Genomic DNA, 15,719 nt, shown 5'->3' on the forward strand with positions numbered 1-15,719 from the left:
TGCAGGATGCTCATGGGCTGGGAGCAGGATTGTTTCCCCTTTGATAGGATTCCTTCATGCCCTTAAAATTCTACAAGCCATGTAGTAACCTTTTACAAGCCCTTACCACTTTACAGGTACACAGTGGTGTTTGCTTCAAGCCCTTACCACTCTAAAAGCCACATGTGGAATGTTGGTGTAAGCCCTTACCAATCCACAGGCACACTGAAGGGGGGAGGGGGGGAAATCACTTACCTGTTAGCGGGTATATGCAGTTCCTTGTTAAGGAGGTCACACAGCATCTTGGAATAAGTCTTGTTCTGGGATGCACCAATTTTCCCGATGCTATATAGGCTGCAGATTGCACATGGGTCTGTGGTTCCCCCAAAGGACATCATCTGATCGGGCACAATATGGATTGCGATGTACTGGAAAGGGAAAGAAATGGATGTAGAGAAGTTATGTATATACATATGTAAATATTCAGAGTATTGTAGAGCCATGCAATACATTTACATAGTAAGTGTTTATCATTAAAAACTGTCACTGATCATCGTTCCTTTCCCACACTCAGAGGACCAATGCTGACAACTCTGGTTTAAAAAGGCTGTGAAGATGGTGCAGGATATCATGCAGGCAGTAGGGTTTTTTTGGAAAATAAAAAAATGGTACCATACCTGCAACCAACGATTTGCAGCTTTTTCTGCATGCGGTAGATTCACACGCGATCTTCTGCAATCTAATGTTGGATTTGATGAGCAGTTCACCTATTCTTCAGCACAAATGCCAAATCTTAGCTTTGCCTTTACCATCTCACTTAGGCCAATCCTTAAAGCTAGCAAAAACCACACACAGCACAGAATGCATAAGCAGCCCAGGAAGTGGAAAGAGCCAGCAGGCAATATGGAGAACACGGAGGTCGAAATGAAAGATTCAAATATTGTGGAGAGGCACATGATGTGCATAGGTAACTCACAACCCCAAAACAGACTGGAGATCATGAAGCTACGTCAATGTATGTCGTCCCGACTTCATTTTGATTACACCGATTTCTGCATTCTTTGTTTCACCCACTGCTCTGAATTAATTGAAAGGCAACATGTAGCATTCTGTAAAAGACTCTAAATAAACTTAAAAGACCCAGAACTGCGAGGTAGTGGGGGGAGGGGAAGGGGGGGGGGAAATCAGCAGCAGTGTGCATAGATATCCACTACAAAATCAGGAGGCAATATCAAAGAGATCAGGCATTTGTGCCAGGGACCATGTCACTCTTAATGGTTACCCTAGAAATAATTTGTGCTTTTTATCAGTCATCCTACATGAGTCTGTGTGACATCACAACTAAGGATTCACTTGAGGGTTCTACCTTGTGAGACTTTATGCAAGTATACCACTCATTCATGATCATCGTGAACCATGATCTGAGGTGAAGATACAGTTGTGTTGTACCTCTATGTATAGGGTAATGGACCTCAGACATGCAAGCAAGGGATAACTGTATCCCTCTTCCTTACGTTTAGAGGGCGAGATGCACTAAAAAAAAAAAACAACAAAAAAAAAACCTTTCTTTAGGGCTTAAATATCTGACTTCTCACCCATAAGTCCTGTCTGTCACTTTCCAATGAAGCAGCCTCTACAATGTTAACTTTCACTTTTTTCTCTCTACATATTTTAACAGTTCTAGGTATGCTCTGGAGAGGTTTCAATTTTGTATTTCTTTCGGGGTTGGAGGGTCACATCGAGAAATCAACAAGGGTTATTTGTATTTATCAAGGTGGCCGTGTCATGCATGTGGACCTCCTGGAGGTCTGGCAAACATTACAGTATTTTCTTGCAATGCAGGGACTCTGCTAGCGATAATAGTCCATTTGGGAGCAAAAACTAGGGTCAGGCTGTCGCTTACTATCTAGTATTTGGCCTGTGCCTTGTTGTAAGTTGTCTGTTCTCCCACGGCAAATATCCCTCATCAGTTCTCTACCGTTGCTGTGGCACAGAGCAAAGGTTACGTCTCATGCCCTTTTCTGAGAGACGATTTCCGTAATTAACAAGCATTGCAACGTTGGGAAGTGCTGGATCCAAGTGGTGTAAATTTACTAAAAATATCAATTGCCGGATAGGCCTACTTTTCAAGTGAATTTGAAAACGAAAAAAAAGTAACTACAAATACACTGCAGTTCATCTGTCTCCGGGGTGCTTCATAGGTACTAAAACTTTGGTGGCATTTTTTTCCCTGAAGCAGCCTGCTCAAATAGTGACCTTGCTCTGTACAAGACTGCCTGCAGGGTCAGACGTCTGGTGTAGGTGCTAAGTACAGGAGCTAGTGAGGTGATTTGAGGGGACTATCTGTGGGATTATGACAAAGGGTCTGCTTTAGATCTTGGCGGAGGGGTTACTCCGTTGCAACGCCGACGGATATCTCGTCCGCTGAAATCCAAACACCACAGAAAACAATGGATTTAGACTTTGCAGAATGGGATATCCGTCACCATTGGGATGGAGTAACCCCTCCGCCAAGATCTAAATCAGGCCTAAAGTGTCTTGTATGGCCACCCGGTCTTCATCCGCCCGAGCACAGCTCCTCTCTAGAGGCTTCACAGAGGCCGAGACCTGGATGGGACACTACTGGTGTCTAAATCCTCTTGCTTCCACTGTACAGCAACCTTCAATTATTTATTTAAAAAGAAAAACGTGATCTAGGGGGATGCACTTTCCTTCACAGAGCCCTGACATGGCCTGGAAGGGCAATGGTGTCTAGTCATCTTCTGTGAAGTTTAAATAGAAAAGGCATCTGGTTGGCTGCTGGAATCTAGAGGGGACTCGTGGTCTCAGATTTTTGTCCTAGCTCGCGCTATGCAAGGCATGTTCCTGTGGTTGGGTTGGGTAGTTGTAGGTAGGGCTGACTACATTTTGCAGCAAGAAACAGTTCATTATGCATCACGAGTCACATTTTGATGATAGTATTTTTTTTCCTTATTTTGTCAAGTTTACACAGGTTAAAACTGTCTGGGCAGAGGTTTCACCTCATTAGTCCGGTTGCTCGATGTTGAAGTCATGGAATTACAGGACTGGATTATCTGCAAGTATTTAGTATGCCGAGTACCTTCTGTATGTGCCATGACTTATCCTGTTCACGCCCGAGACTGCAGATCTGTGGTGTCTCACCGGGATGTGAACGTTCATACAGTTTTGTTCCAAGAGTCTAGCACTTGCTGCGGTCTACGTTTTGCTCCAAAGAACAACTAAAATGATGAATTGCAGGACACATATGAAAGAGTAATGCTGTTAGTGCATCCCATATTCCTCACTTTCTTTTCACGACCTCACTGTTTTGATGGCTAAGTTCTACTGTCCTCATGCTGCAGATCGTATAGTTTTCAAAGCCTGTGGTGTTAATGGACAAGAATGCTTTGGCAGGGATAGTGGTCAAGTCTTTCCTGCACAGGGCACATTAAGCCAACTTCTTGTTGGATTGTTGAATTAATACAGTCTCTGTAATCTGTGTTCCTTTTTAAGAGTAGAGAGGAACGTTGCACGATGATCAGGAAAGACAACCTCGAATACAGGATTTTCTTACGTGCTCAAGGCCTTAGCTCACAAGGAGAGGACCACCATGTCTACCATTTATGCTAAGACATCAATAGCCATAGTATGTTTATATTCTATGATATCTCACTTCTCACTGCTTAGTGTCTCTTTTAGGTGTTCAGCAAAAGACCTAAAAGTTTTTTTTCACTGTGAAGTATCGAAACTGTGGACCAGCACCTGGAATTGGTTTCTAGATATTCTCGCCTCTATTGCGTTTGCAACTGTATCTCTGGACTGTTCTCTCCTTCATTCTCATTTAAAGTTCTAGAATTTTGGAACTCTAGTTGCCCCCTTGACAGAATGTACTGTTGTTGCTTCCTCCGCCCACCACGCCCAAATATTCTGTTATGCAAACATGAGATTGAGCTGAGGCTGTGGAGTGGGCTCTCAGCGATGGCCCAGACTGCATCCTGGCAAGGGTTCACACATTTGAGACTACACCTCTATACATTTTGTGGTTCAATACTGAGTTGTCACACCTGGTAATCTATTCCGGTTTACCAGCCTTTCTCCTCTTCTAGGGGGGTGTGCTCATGGGTGACTGCATCCTTTTAACATCAGGTTCTTCAGTTTTGCCCCTTTTTGTTGAAGTTTGTTCTCCTAATGTATTCTGGACCTTCCACGTCAACAGAAACTTGGACTTTAATGTACATGGAATTTGGTTGTTGCCTTCTTCCAACCTGCAGGGATTTGGTGCTTGAACAGGTCTCTGTCTCCTTGCCAGAATTTATTCATGGATAAAATGAAGTCAGATACACATTCACTTGGTCCTAGTGACATATTCATCATACTTTTCCTGTTTATTACCACCACTGTACTCCGTGTATTTATATAAGAGCACACTCTCCAATTATAAACATATATTGCATGTAAGTACTGTTAGCAAACCATATATTGTCTAATGTTTGGGTCAGTATGATTTGATAAGTCAGTAATTGTTTATATATGTAATTCAAACAGTCAATGTTTCATAGAAGCAGACGTGAATGTGCAACTACTAGAAAGTGTTAAGGAGAGAGGGTCTTCATACTTCTTGGAAGAAGTTGGCCTTGTGCGGACAGGAGCTGTAAACACATTTCTTGCCACCTTTCTGCGTACTTACATAATGGGACTGGAGGAAGCAGTAAGTAAATAGTTCCAGGGCTGGAATACCTTTGAGTCTCTGCAAACCTACTAACTTGTATGTATTAAGGATTTTCACCAGCTCTTCTCCAATTTTTTTTCCACACTGAGAAAGATCGAACATTTACTCCTGACAAGGACAGAAGTAGTAATTCTTCCAGGGTTGGAAAAAAGTGGTTGGAGGGAAAGTGAACTTGTAAACGCTCAATAGATTTTAGCATGAGCACATCAACACATGCATATTTGCGCATGCTGAAATACAGTTCACAAATATTTTCTAGGAGTAGGATTTCTTGGTCTACTTTTGTAAATTCGTAAAAGGCACTATTTCAAAGATATATACCATGGGTGCACTTTTGTGACTATAAGATTTGGGCTTCTAATTAGCTCTGGTGTTAACCAACACATTTTGCTTTTATTAAAATGTGTCTATCGGCTGACTTTTCTGTGAGCAATGGCATTCTGCACTTCCAAAAGGAGGATATTGGCACACAAGTAACTTTGTTCAGTGCTAGGAACTACTGTGGCAAGGTGTGCTATTTGAGACCAAAAATAAATAAATACAAACTAATAAAAATACAGTGCTGAGGGCCTGGCAGCTCCCACAGCAATAAGTGTTACAAAAGCTGTGTCAAAACAAGAAATGCATTGGCAAAACCAAATGACTGACAACCAATGTTGGACCGATTGGCTTTGCCAGTGCTGGTTTATTTTTTCATGTTTCCAATTATCTTGTTGAAAATAGTTACATTGATTTTCAGTTATGAAAGTTTTCTGGAAATACTAGCATGCATCAGCACATTTGAAGAAATGATGCAGTGTGACCTTACATCAATCATTTAGAGCGCTCACCCTAATAATAAAGGCTTTGCATTAATAAACCATAAATATACGTTTGAACAGCATTAACATATGGACACAAGTATTACCTCAATTGCAGACAGTTCCCTTCCCTGTAAACTGGTAGTCAAAGGGTTTGCGCTGCAGAGGGTTGTGCCTACTTGTCCCAAGGACAAAATAAACATGATAACGCGTTGTCCTTGACCCCAAACAATATGTCCTGGGCGCTGGGCTATAGGAATTCCACATCCCTGAATGTGGTGCAAGTTGGAAACCTGAATTGTTTGAAAATTCCACAGTCACTCGTCAGTTTGTTTGCCACAGGTATTTAACTTTCTCCTGTGTACCACATGCACTTTCCTACACAGTGGTCACATGCCATTCACCACAGGCACAAGCCATTTACTTACACTACTGTGAGGTATCCTTCTGTGCATCGGACATAAGTATCCAAGTAATATGATGCTCATGTGCCCAACAAACATACACCCATTCAGCACCTCAATACCCTCACAGGTGACAAGCAACGATCTACAAATCCACCTTACATTACACCCGTCTAGTATACACTAGAGGCACACACATCTTCTATACACCACAGACATGCACCCTTCTTTGTTTACCCTTCTCCAAGTACTATTCTCCTTGGTATCAAAGGCATGTTCCCTGCTTCGTGTAGGATTTTCCTGTGCACTATATGCAGTACCCTTTACCTACACACTACAGGCCCATGTTCCTTTCCAGAGAACATTTGCTGTGTTACAATTCACCCGACCTTCCTTCAAGTGATATTGATATCCACACAGTTCCTTTTGAGACCCTACTCACACCCAGCAACTTCCTTACTAACCATCTCCAAGACGTCCCTAGTGCATCACCCTCCCCTCCCTGCTGAAACCTACTAGAAGGAAGTACCTGCTCAGCCCCCTATGGCAATGGTTCTCAACCTTTTGACATTACTGGAACCCAGGGACCCCTACTGAATCATTGCCAGAATCCGGGGACCCTCCACTGAGGGATTACTCTATGCCAGGGGCCCCGGCCTAAACACTTGATTATTTGAACTGCAAAACAATACACAGAAAAAAAAACCAGGAACAAGCATTCTCAACATATTTGCAAAGAAATATAACATTATTTTTACATTTTAATAGGAAGGTTTAGGCTTTTCTAAATGTAACTGAAGTCACACACTGCCCACACCATATTCTGTTTGATGCACCTGCACTGCTCCCACTAAAAAACCTGAGGGTACTAATTTAATTTTTAGCCTCAAATTACTTGACATTCACAGTTTTAAAATGTTCAGTTGTACTTTTAGCCACCTTATTTATATATGCTTTAATAATCTGTTAATATTATTTAAATTTCTATGCACCTGCCGACCCCTTGAGGAAGCTGTGCAGACCTTCCGGGGTCCCCGGACCATAGGCTGGGAACCACTGCCCTATGGCATCGGTCCCCAGGCTGCACATAGGAGACTCTGACAAATCAATATGATCGAATAAGAGCGCCTTGGCTTCAAGAACGTCAATTCATCAAATGCCAGGGGTAGCGGAAGGGACATTACACACCATTTGTCCTTTACTTTCACTCACACATATGCTTTACACACTCTCTCTCTCACATAAACACATTGTTGGACCTGGCTTTTTGACGGGGACATCCCCAAACTTTTTGCCTCCTTCCTCCTATTTTTTCTGACCTGTTGTTGTTGGCTTTTGACCTCTGGGCACTTTACCACTGCTAACCAGTGCTAAAGTGCATATGCTCTCCGGGTAAATTGTACTACTGATTGGTTTATCCATGATTGACTATTTAATTTACTTGTAAGTCCCTGGTAGAGTGCACTACATGTGCCTAGGGCAGGTAGATTAAATGCTACTAGTGGGCCTGCAGCACTGGTTGTGCCACCCACCTCAGTAGCCCCTTAAACCTGTCTCAGGCCTGCCATTGCAAGGCCTGTGTGTGCAGTTTCACTGCCACTTCGACTTGGCATTTAAAAGTACTTGCCAAGCCTAGAACTCCCCTTTTACTACATATAAGTCATCCCTAATGTGTGCCCTAGGTAACCCCTAGAGCAGGGTGCTGTGTAGGTAAAAGGCAGGACATGTACCTGTGTAGTTATATGTCTTGGTAGTGTGAAACTCCTAAATTCGTTTTTACACTACTGTGAGGCCTGCTCCTTTCATAGGCTAACATTGGGGCTGCCCTCATACACTGTTGAACTGAAAGGAGCAGGAAGGTCATATTTAGTATGGCCAGAATGGTAATACAAAATCCTGCTGACTGGTGAAGTCGGATTTAATATTACTATTCTAGAAATGCCACTTTTAGAAAGTGAGCATTTCTTTGCACTAAAAACTTGTTGTGCCCTTCAATCCACGTCTGGCTAGGTTTAGTTGACAGCTCCTTGTGCATTCACTCAGACACACCCCAAACACAGGGTACTCAGCCTCACTTGCATACATCTGCATTTTGAATGGGTCTTCCTGGGCTGGGAGGGTGGAGGGCCTGCCCTCACACAAAAGGACTGCCACACCCCCTACTGGGACTCTGGCAGACAGGATTGAGCTGAAAGGGAACTTGGTGCATTTCTTAGAGACTCTTTGAAGTCACCCCCACTTCAAAGGCACAACTTAGTATAAAACAGGGCCTCTGCCCTACCTCATCAGACACTTGCTGGAGAAGAAACCTGAACCAGAAACTACATCCTGCCAAGAAGAACTGCCTGGCTGCTCAAAGGACTCACCGGTCTGCTTTTCTACAAAGGACTGCTGCCTTGCTGTTGGCCTGCTGCCTTGCTGAACTCTTGCCTGGCTGTAAAAGTGCTCTCCAAGGGCTTGGATAGAGCTTGCCTCCTGTTCCCTGAAGTCTCAGGACCAAAAAGACTTCACTCTTCCTCTTGGACGCTCCGTGCGCCGAACTTTTCGACGCACAACTTGTTCCGCGGCAAGAAAAACGCCGCACACCGACGCTGATCAACGCGACGCCTTCGGGACGACCGAAACTTTGACGCACGGCCTCGCATGGACAACGCCGCCCGACTCCGCAGGAGAAATCGACGCGACGCCTGCCGTGAGATCAAAACTTTGACGCACGGCCTCGCAAGGACAACGCCGCCCGACTCCGCAGGAGAAATCGACGCGACGCCTGCCGTGAGATCGAAACTTCGACGCGCAGCCCCGCAGAACGACGCGCAGCTGGAAAACAAGCAGGAAAATCCACGCACAGACCCGGGACATCTGGTAATCCCCGCGACCCACAGAAAGAGACTGTCCGCGCGCCGGAAAACGACGCCCGACTTCCCCGCGTGGAAAATAACGACGCAAGTCCGTGTGTGCTGGGGAGAAATCGACGCACACACCCTTTTTCCACGCACCTCTTCCTTTGTGGCCCTCTGAGGAGCTTTTCCACCAGAAACCAGGTACTTTGTGTTTGAAAGAGACTCTGTTTACTTTCTAAAGACTTAAGACACTTTATATCACTTTTCAGTGATATCTTTACAAATTCATATTGCATCTTTGATCGTTTTGACCTGAAGATACCCAGATAAATATTATATATTTTTCTAAATACTGTGTGGTGTATTTTTGTGGTGTTATGCTACGGTGTTGTATGATTTATTGCACAAATGCTTTACACATTGCCTTCTAAGTTAAGCCTGACTGCTCGTGCCAAGCTACCGGAGGGTGAGCACAGGCTGATTTTGGATTGTGTGTGACTTACCCTGACTAGAGTGAGGGTTCTTGCTTGGACAGAGGGCAACCTAACTGCCAACCAAAAACCCCATTTCTAACACACATTATCTATCACCCACGAGAACGCACACACCATACATTTAAAAGCACTTTTTAGTTACCTCCGCTGTTAGGAGAGTTATAATTCAACTAATTGTACTCCATTCTTAATTACACTAACAGTGAATAATATAATATTATTCACTATTAGAGTAATAAAAAGTTGCCAGAAAACAAAGGAACTGGAGACTTGAAGAAAGTCCATAAGGACAAGTTGCCTCCTGTCTTCCGGACACTGATTTTGCCACCTCTGAGGTCAGGGATCGCAAAGGCAGTGCCAGGGGCAAGTCAGGGGTTGCAACTGCGACTTCTGTCGACCCCTAAATGACATCCATGTTTGGCTTAGGGGAGATCTGAGTAAACAGAAGAAGGTTGTCTCCCGAGAGGTTGTGATGCAAGGAAACATGAGCCTTTGCAGGTTGCAGGACACCACTCCCCAAAGACTTGTCCTGGAGGAGTAGCAGACAAGGTATTAGGGACCAATTTATTGCTTCATCTTTGTCAAATAATAGGGCTTCAGCCTCCTCCTCTCCATCCAGGAAAGGTCCTGGCAAATTTTGGCCAAAGGCCTGCAGAACATTTTTATCCAAACTTTGCTAGAGCTCTGAAAATTCTGAGATTACATGCCAGCATTTGCGAGATTTAGAGTAAATCGGGCAAATTGTATTTTACGCCATTACCTATTTGAGGAAGTTGTAAGAAGGAGAAATTTTAAATTACATCACTAAAAAAGGCAGGAGTATTGCTTAAACTGGGGGTGTGGGTACATGCGCATAGATTTGGTGATCACCATCTGAAAGAAGATCTGCTGCCAGGAAAAAGGACCCCGTAAAGTGTTCAGAACCACAGCCTACAAACCAGAACTGGATAATGATTACAGATTTGACAAAAAGGTTTCGTAGGATGCCTCTAGGCTTCCCTTAGCCACCCTTACTTTATGCACATAGTAGATTATTTACATCAGGTCCCACGTGGGCAGAGTGGTCACCTAGAGCTGCCCCCAGCAGGAAACAAGGGATGACTCAGTGAGGTAAACGCTCATTGCTTAGGCTCGTAAAGTTCTGCAGGCTGCAAGTTTGAATCTCAGCTGGGCCTACTCGGCCAACCATCCTTCTAAGGTAGGTAAACTGAGTGCCATTAAATTAGGTAATAGTGAAAGTTTATTTACAGAAATTATAAACCAAAGACTTGGTTAAAAAGAAGCTATTAAAGACCATTCCTCGGATCTATTACACTCTGCACAGTGAAGTTTGCTGCACTCACTGAACTACTACTCAGCAAATTGCTGCACCACTGTGCAAATCGTCCTGTCGTGTTGAGCGAATTATCTAATTGTTGGTCTTGTGTAGTAGCAAACATGTCGCCCTGTGATCACTTCCATGAGTTTCACGAAAAGATGTAAGCAAATAATGAAAGGGTCCAGGGATGGTCACGGTGGCGCTGGTTATGCAAAATTTCTGAAATCTGGTAAGGTGCCCTCAAAAAGGACATTCGCGCCCTCTTCGAATCTAGGAAACGTCTTTTATAGAAGCGGTGTTTAATATAATTGTTGTATTACTTTAATACTGTTGTCGCAGAACACGATTTTTTGTAGTAGCGCTTACCATCAAAATCTCACAGCTTCATAGTGCTGTGGTAAGCGTGTGTTACACGATCCAAGTCAGCATTACTCGTTGAATCGAGTTCAAAAGATGAAGAGTCGCGCATACAGGACTGGCGACCGTGAGTCTGTGCGCGCACACATCTCTGAAACTACACGAATCCACCGAGCTATCTTATCAGCTAAGGCTGCACCTTTTGTATACTGTCGAGGCGGAATAACAAGCAGCCTGATTGTGTTCGCATTATGTTAACGTTGTAATGCCTGCATGGCTCGGCTTCCAGGCACGGCTGCCACCAGAATACTTCCCACTACGGTACTTCATTTTTCCATGCGTGTGGGTCCAACTGAACTAAACCATGACTACGATTCCCAGAATGCACCCATCTGTGTGATGAAGTCACAGTGGCACTTTTGTTTTTCAGACTTTACATGCAGAACTACAATCTCAGACAGGTGTTGTTCCTATTCAAATGTTTTCTAATTTATGATGCATGGGCACATTAGTAGGAGACGCCCTGACGCCGCAGGGCCCTTGTTTTACAACATCAAAGACAAATAAATAAACAATTAAACAGCCATGAAATGCAGAGGCATGCTCCTGCGCCCCTCGCCCTACCCGGCCTGCACTCACCGACGACGGCTTGCCCGTGGCTTTGGCCAGCTGCTGGGTGAGCTCGCCCAGCAGGTTTTCGGGCACGGCGTCCTTGCAGACGTTGGTGTTCACTACGAACGTGGGCATCTCGGATGAGCGGGGAAGGGCCTCTCTGCTGCGATGCTGCTGCCGGGGAGATGACGTCGGCCTCTGTCTCGCGCTGCTGCAGGAGGGACAGAGGAGCGCGCGCCTCGATGCTGTCTGGGCTGGGAGATGAAAGATGGAGGGCAGCTCCCAGCCAGGGCGGCACATGTGACTGGATGCCTTAAAGAGACAAATACCTTTTTTTTCCCCGCATTTTGCATGGTCGTAGCTAGAAGGCGTCAGAGGAATCAATGTGCAGTGCCACCTGCTGCCCAGGCGTGGCAAAGTCTAGCACTGCGGGGACTGCACACTTCTAATACTAACCAAAATCCCTATGACACTGATTGCATTGGAAATTGAAAATAACCCCCCCAAAATTGTATTATAATCGGCCCATGCTGCACTGATGCTCTCAAGTTTTCAAAATGCTTTCACCTGAGAACTAATGACATCACAGGACGTGATGTCATAGCATGGCCCACTTATGACATCACAGAAAGATTCAGCAGTAAAATAATAAAAATGCTCAAAATAAATATTGGATCAATAATACTTCATCAAAACCTTATATATGAGAATCACACCGAGTGAATAACTTACAACACGAATTAATAATTATTATTTGGAACATATTCCTATTTTATGCAGAGCAGCTGCTGTCAGTGGTTTCCACCCATTAGGGAGGGTTTCCTGCAGCCCTTTCAACTGAGAGTAGGTGTTCTGAACACAAGAGAGGCTTGATCCAAGTCACATTGGATATCTGGTTCCAGCCCAAAAACCTGCCGCCGTTCTGGAGCAAAAAAAGTGGGATTGTTCTGGTATATTTGCATGATAAGTCACATCACATGTTCAAATCACATGATAAGTGACTTGAACAATCTTGCAGGTAATGGCTTTGATACAGAGGACAGTGCCATGGGCGTCGAATGGCGGGGCTAAAGTGATTGAGATATATTTCTGCACCTCATGTGGCATGCAGATGAGGGCTGGTTGCACTTTTTCTGCCCATTACTATTCATGCAGTGTGTCTTCGGGTCATCCATTGGGATTTACTTTCTCCTCGGAGCATTCCTTGACTTCCTGGACCCGAGAAGAATCATCTAAAGAACAAGCATTTGCAATGCAATGGGTCTTGCGCTTGCTCGAGTTAGAACTATTAGCATTGTAAATTCGAACTGGACTTTCTTTGCCACATAAATTGAAAATGAAAAGTAAAACAGTTGACATGAGCAAGCCAATTCAAAGCGCCACGGCCACTATGAGCACGAAGGAGAGACACACAAGGAAAAAGAATTTCGCTCACAGTCAAACGTATCGGTGGTCGTGCAATTATCCATGTAACAGCGTCGCTGGCCAAGGCGGTAACAAAACTGCCCCAAGGAGGGACAAATGTAAAGCATTTACCAATGATAAAGGATTTTTGAAAGGCAAACCCACAAACGAGTGATAGTGATGGGCATGCGGTGTGCATGATTTAAAGTGTGATTTAAAGCGCACAGATAGATTACAACAGGTCAAAGCTGACTGCCGGAAGAAAGAAAAGAGCTTTTGACTCCTGTGACACCCCTATACTGGAACTGCTTTCCAAACATTTGGGCTGAAAATGACCTCACTCATATGGAGTGCCTCTAGCTGATGCTGGGGATGGTGTTAGCCAAACGTAATGTAGCTCGTATGTGGAGGGCCGAATCAAAACCGCACCTGTACGACTGGAAGAGGGACATGGATTGGTTTATGCAGGCTGAAAGAGTGGCATACAAAAGTAGGGGTTGTCTGAAGAAATGGACTAAAATAAGGGGTAAATGGAATACCTACCGGGGAACAGTGAGCTTCTATTGCGGGCATTGCTTAAGATGTTCTGTAACAAAGAGTGCCTGGATTTTGGCACTGCTCTGTGAATACGCTGAAGGGACACTTGCGGGATCGACAGATTTCTCAATGCAGCAGAGAATTCTTTGATGTGTGCAAGTTTCTTAACATTAAGGTATGTACTGTTTATTATCACTGCAGCTTTGTTTAATTTGTATTCAATAAAAAGATTCAAAAATAAAAAACAAACTATTTTCCAAGGGTCAAGTGACTGGACTCCTATTGCTGCTACGACGACAAGAAGACACAGGCTTCCTGATTCCTTCTCATTACTCGCAGACATTTCATAGTCTTACAACAATGGTCCGTTTCATTAGCATAGTAATAAATGTGCATGCACAAAGCAGATGTGGCTCGCAGGGGTTAAAAGGGGCGGGGCAGCACGTGGCAGGCGGGGGGAATAATAATAAAATAAAAATAATACAACATTTAAAAAGTTACCTGCACGCTCCACCATCCCCTCAGCAGGCACAGGCTCCCAGCCTGCCCTGCGGCCAATCCTGACGCAGCTCAAGGCAGCGTTAGGATTGGCCAGAGCGCCCAGCCAGGATGTTCCCAGGCAGACTAGGAGCCTGCGCCTTTATTCTCCAGTCCGGCAACACAGTGCCAGGCTAGAGAGAGCACAGTGGTTATGTGTGTTCGGCCGGCCAAACACACATGCACAATGAGGGGAGTGCACAGTGCACTCCCCAGCAACCCTGTTACCCCCCCATGGCCCACCCCGTAACAAAGAAATAGTAATAAACATAGTTTATTATCATTTTATTGTTAAAGGTCTGCAGCAGCGGCTGCTGCTGGTGTGGGGGGATGCTCCTCCACCATAGCGGAGGAACCGCCGCTGGCACAAAGTTTCGCTGGTAGGACAAGGTGATTCCCCCAGATCTTTGCTGACAGTCAGTGACTTTGCATATGGAGTGGTTAGGCCAATTCTTCCCTAGCAAGAACCCCGCAGAGAGGCCGGGTGCGCAGACGTGCGATTAACTGCTTCTGTTGGCCTGGTTTAAAGGAGCATGCCTTTTGAAGTGAGAACTATGCAAAAGGCAAAGCCTGCTCTCACAGCCACGCTGTTCCCTGTGCGATTTCACTTTTGTTATCGCTTCTGTGCAGTACAGAAAAGAACCAGCAAGTTGTCTGGTTTTATGGTCATTTAATCCCTATCTTGCCCGCTCCTAGTTTTCATTTTTTACTACCAGGATGCAGGAATTGCAAAGTCCTGTCCTGATAAAAAGCAACAGAAAAGCAGACAAAAATCGGTAGGCTGTAGTGCTGCTAAGATAAGCTTTAGCCTACTGCCTATCTTCACCAGGTGTGACAATCGGTCTTCCGCTCAACTGGACGCCTAAATGTGTGAGTCTCACTCATAATGAGTGATACTTGAGCGAGCAGGTTCAGCTGTTGCCAGGTGCTCGGGCAGTTGGGAGAAAGAGTTCCACACGCAGTAATGTTTTGCCCAAAATGGGAGCAATCAATTCATTTTAATGCAGATTTTGTCAAACATATTTACCAAAACGCCCGACATTTTAAAACACTTTAGGCACAACTTATGATATATTTCAGCAGGGCCGGTTTTAGCCCTGGTGGCGCCGGGTGCAACTGTCTTTTTTGCCCCCCCCCCCCTCCCTGCCCATGACCTCTTCTTCAGATTCCTGCACTACCACCCGGCAAAAGTACCCCTTATCGCTCCATACATAGTCCCTCTCTCACATACATTTCATTTGTTTTAAAGCTCTGGTGAAGGCTAGCTTTACCACACCCACTCTGCGATCCACATAAAATACAGATCTGTTCTTTGCTGAGTCATATTTACCCTCTGGGCTACTTTATGGAGAAGCAAAACTGCCACTGGACAAAAATCGATCTCTCTGTCAGGAACATTAGTTCTCGTTTATCTTGACATTTTTATTGTTGACTGACAGCTCGTGCGCATGGAACTTTGATTCGTGCGCTTTTAAATTGTAAGTTGTGCCAAACACCGCGCCCCCTTCCCCTGAAGTCGGCGCCCCCATCAAGGTCAGTGCCCAGCGCGGTCGCACCAGTCGAACCCCCGAAACCCTCTAAAGCTGGCCCTGTATTTCAGTGGTTTAGGAGTAAAAAAACGCAGAAACAGTATTTCTGCACATCAACAAATCGTATAGGTGCCTATAAAAGCGTTCTATTGCAATACAAAAGCCCAGATGAGTAGCTG

General features: G+C 44.7%; 1 protein-coding gene across 2 annotated transcripts in view; it reads right to left on the reverse strand.

Annotated features, from left to right (window-relative positions):
• MIF (macrophage migration inhibitory factor) overlaps nucleotides 1-15,719 on the reverse strand; it is a 54,619-nt gene that overhangs the window by 14,283 nt on the left and 24,617 nt on the right. Inside the window, exons 1-2 of one of the 2 annotated variants that reach the window (XM_069215171.1) lie at nucleotides 11,561-11,819; nucleotides 235-407 (exon numbers count right to left, since the gene is read on the reverse strand). In XM_069215171.1, coding sequence (XP_069071272.1) covers nucleotides 235-407; nucleotides 11,561-11,668 — 281 coding nt within the window. In that variant the 5' untranslated portion in view covers nucleotides 11,669-11,819. Of the gene's footprint in view, nucleotides 1-234; nucleotides 408-11,560; nucleotides 11,820-15,719 lie in introns of those variants that run through there. The other variant, XM_069215172.1, reaches the window with a different exon arrangement.

This window comes from Pleurodeles waltl, chromosome 11 (assembly GCF_031143425.1).
Source record: "Pleurodeles waltl isolate 20211129_DDA chromosome 11, aPleWal1.hap1.20221129, whole genome shotgun sequence".
Taxonomy (NCBI): Eukaryota; Metazoa; Chordata; class Amphibia; order Caudata; family Salamandridae; genus Pleurodeles; species Pleurodeles waltl.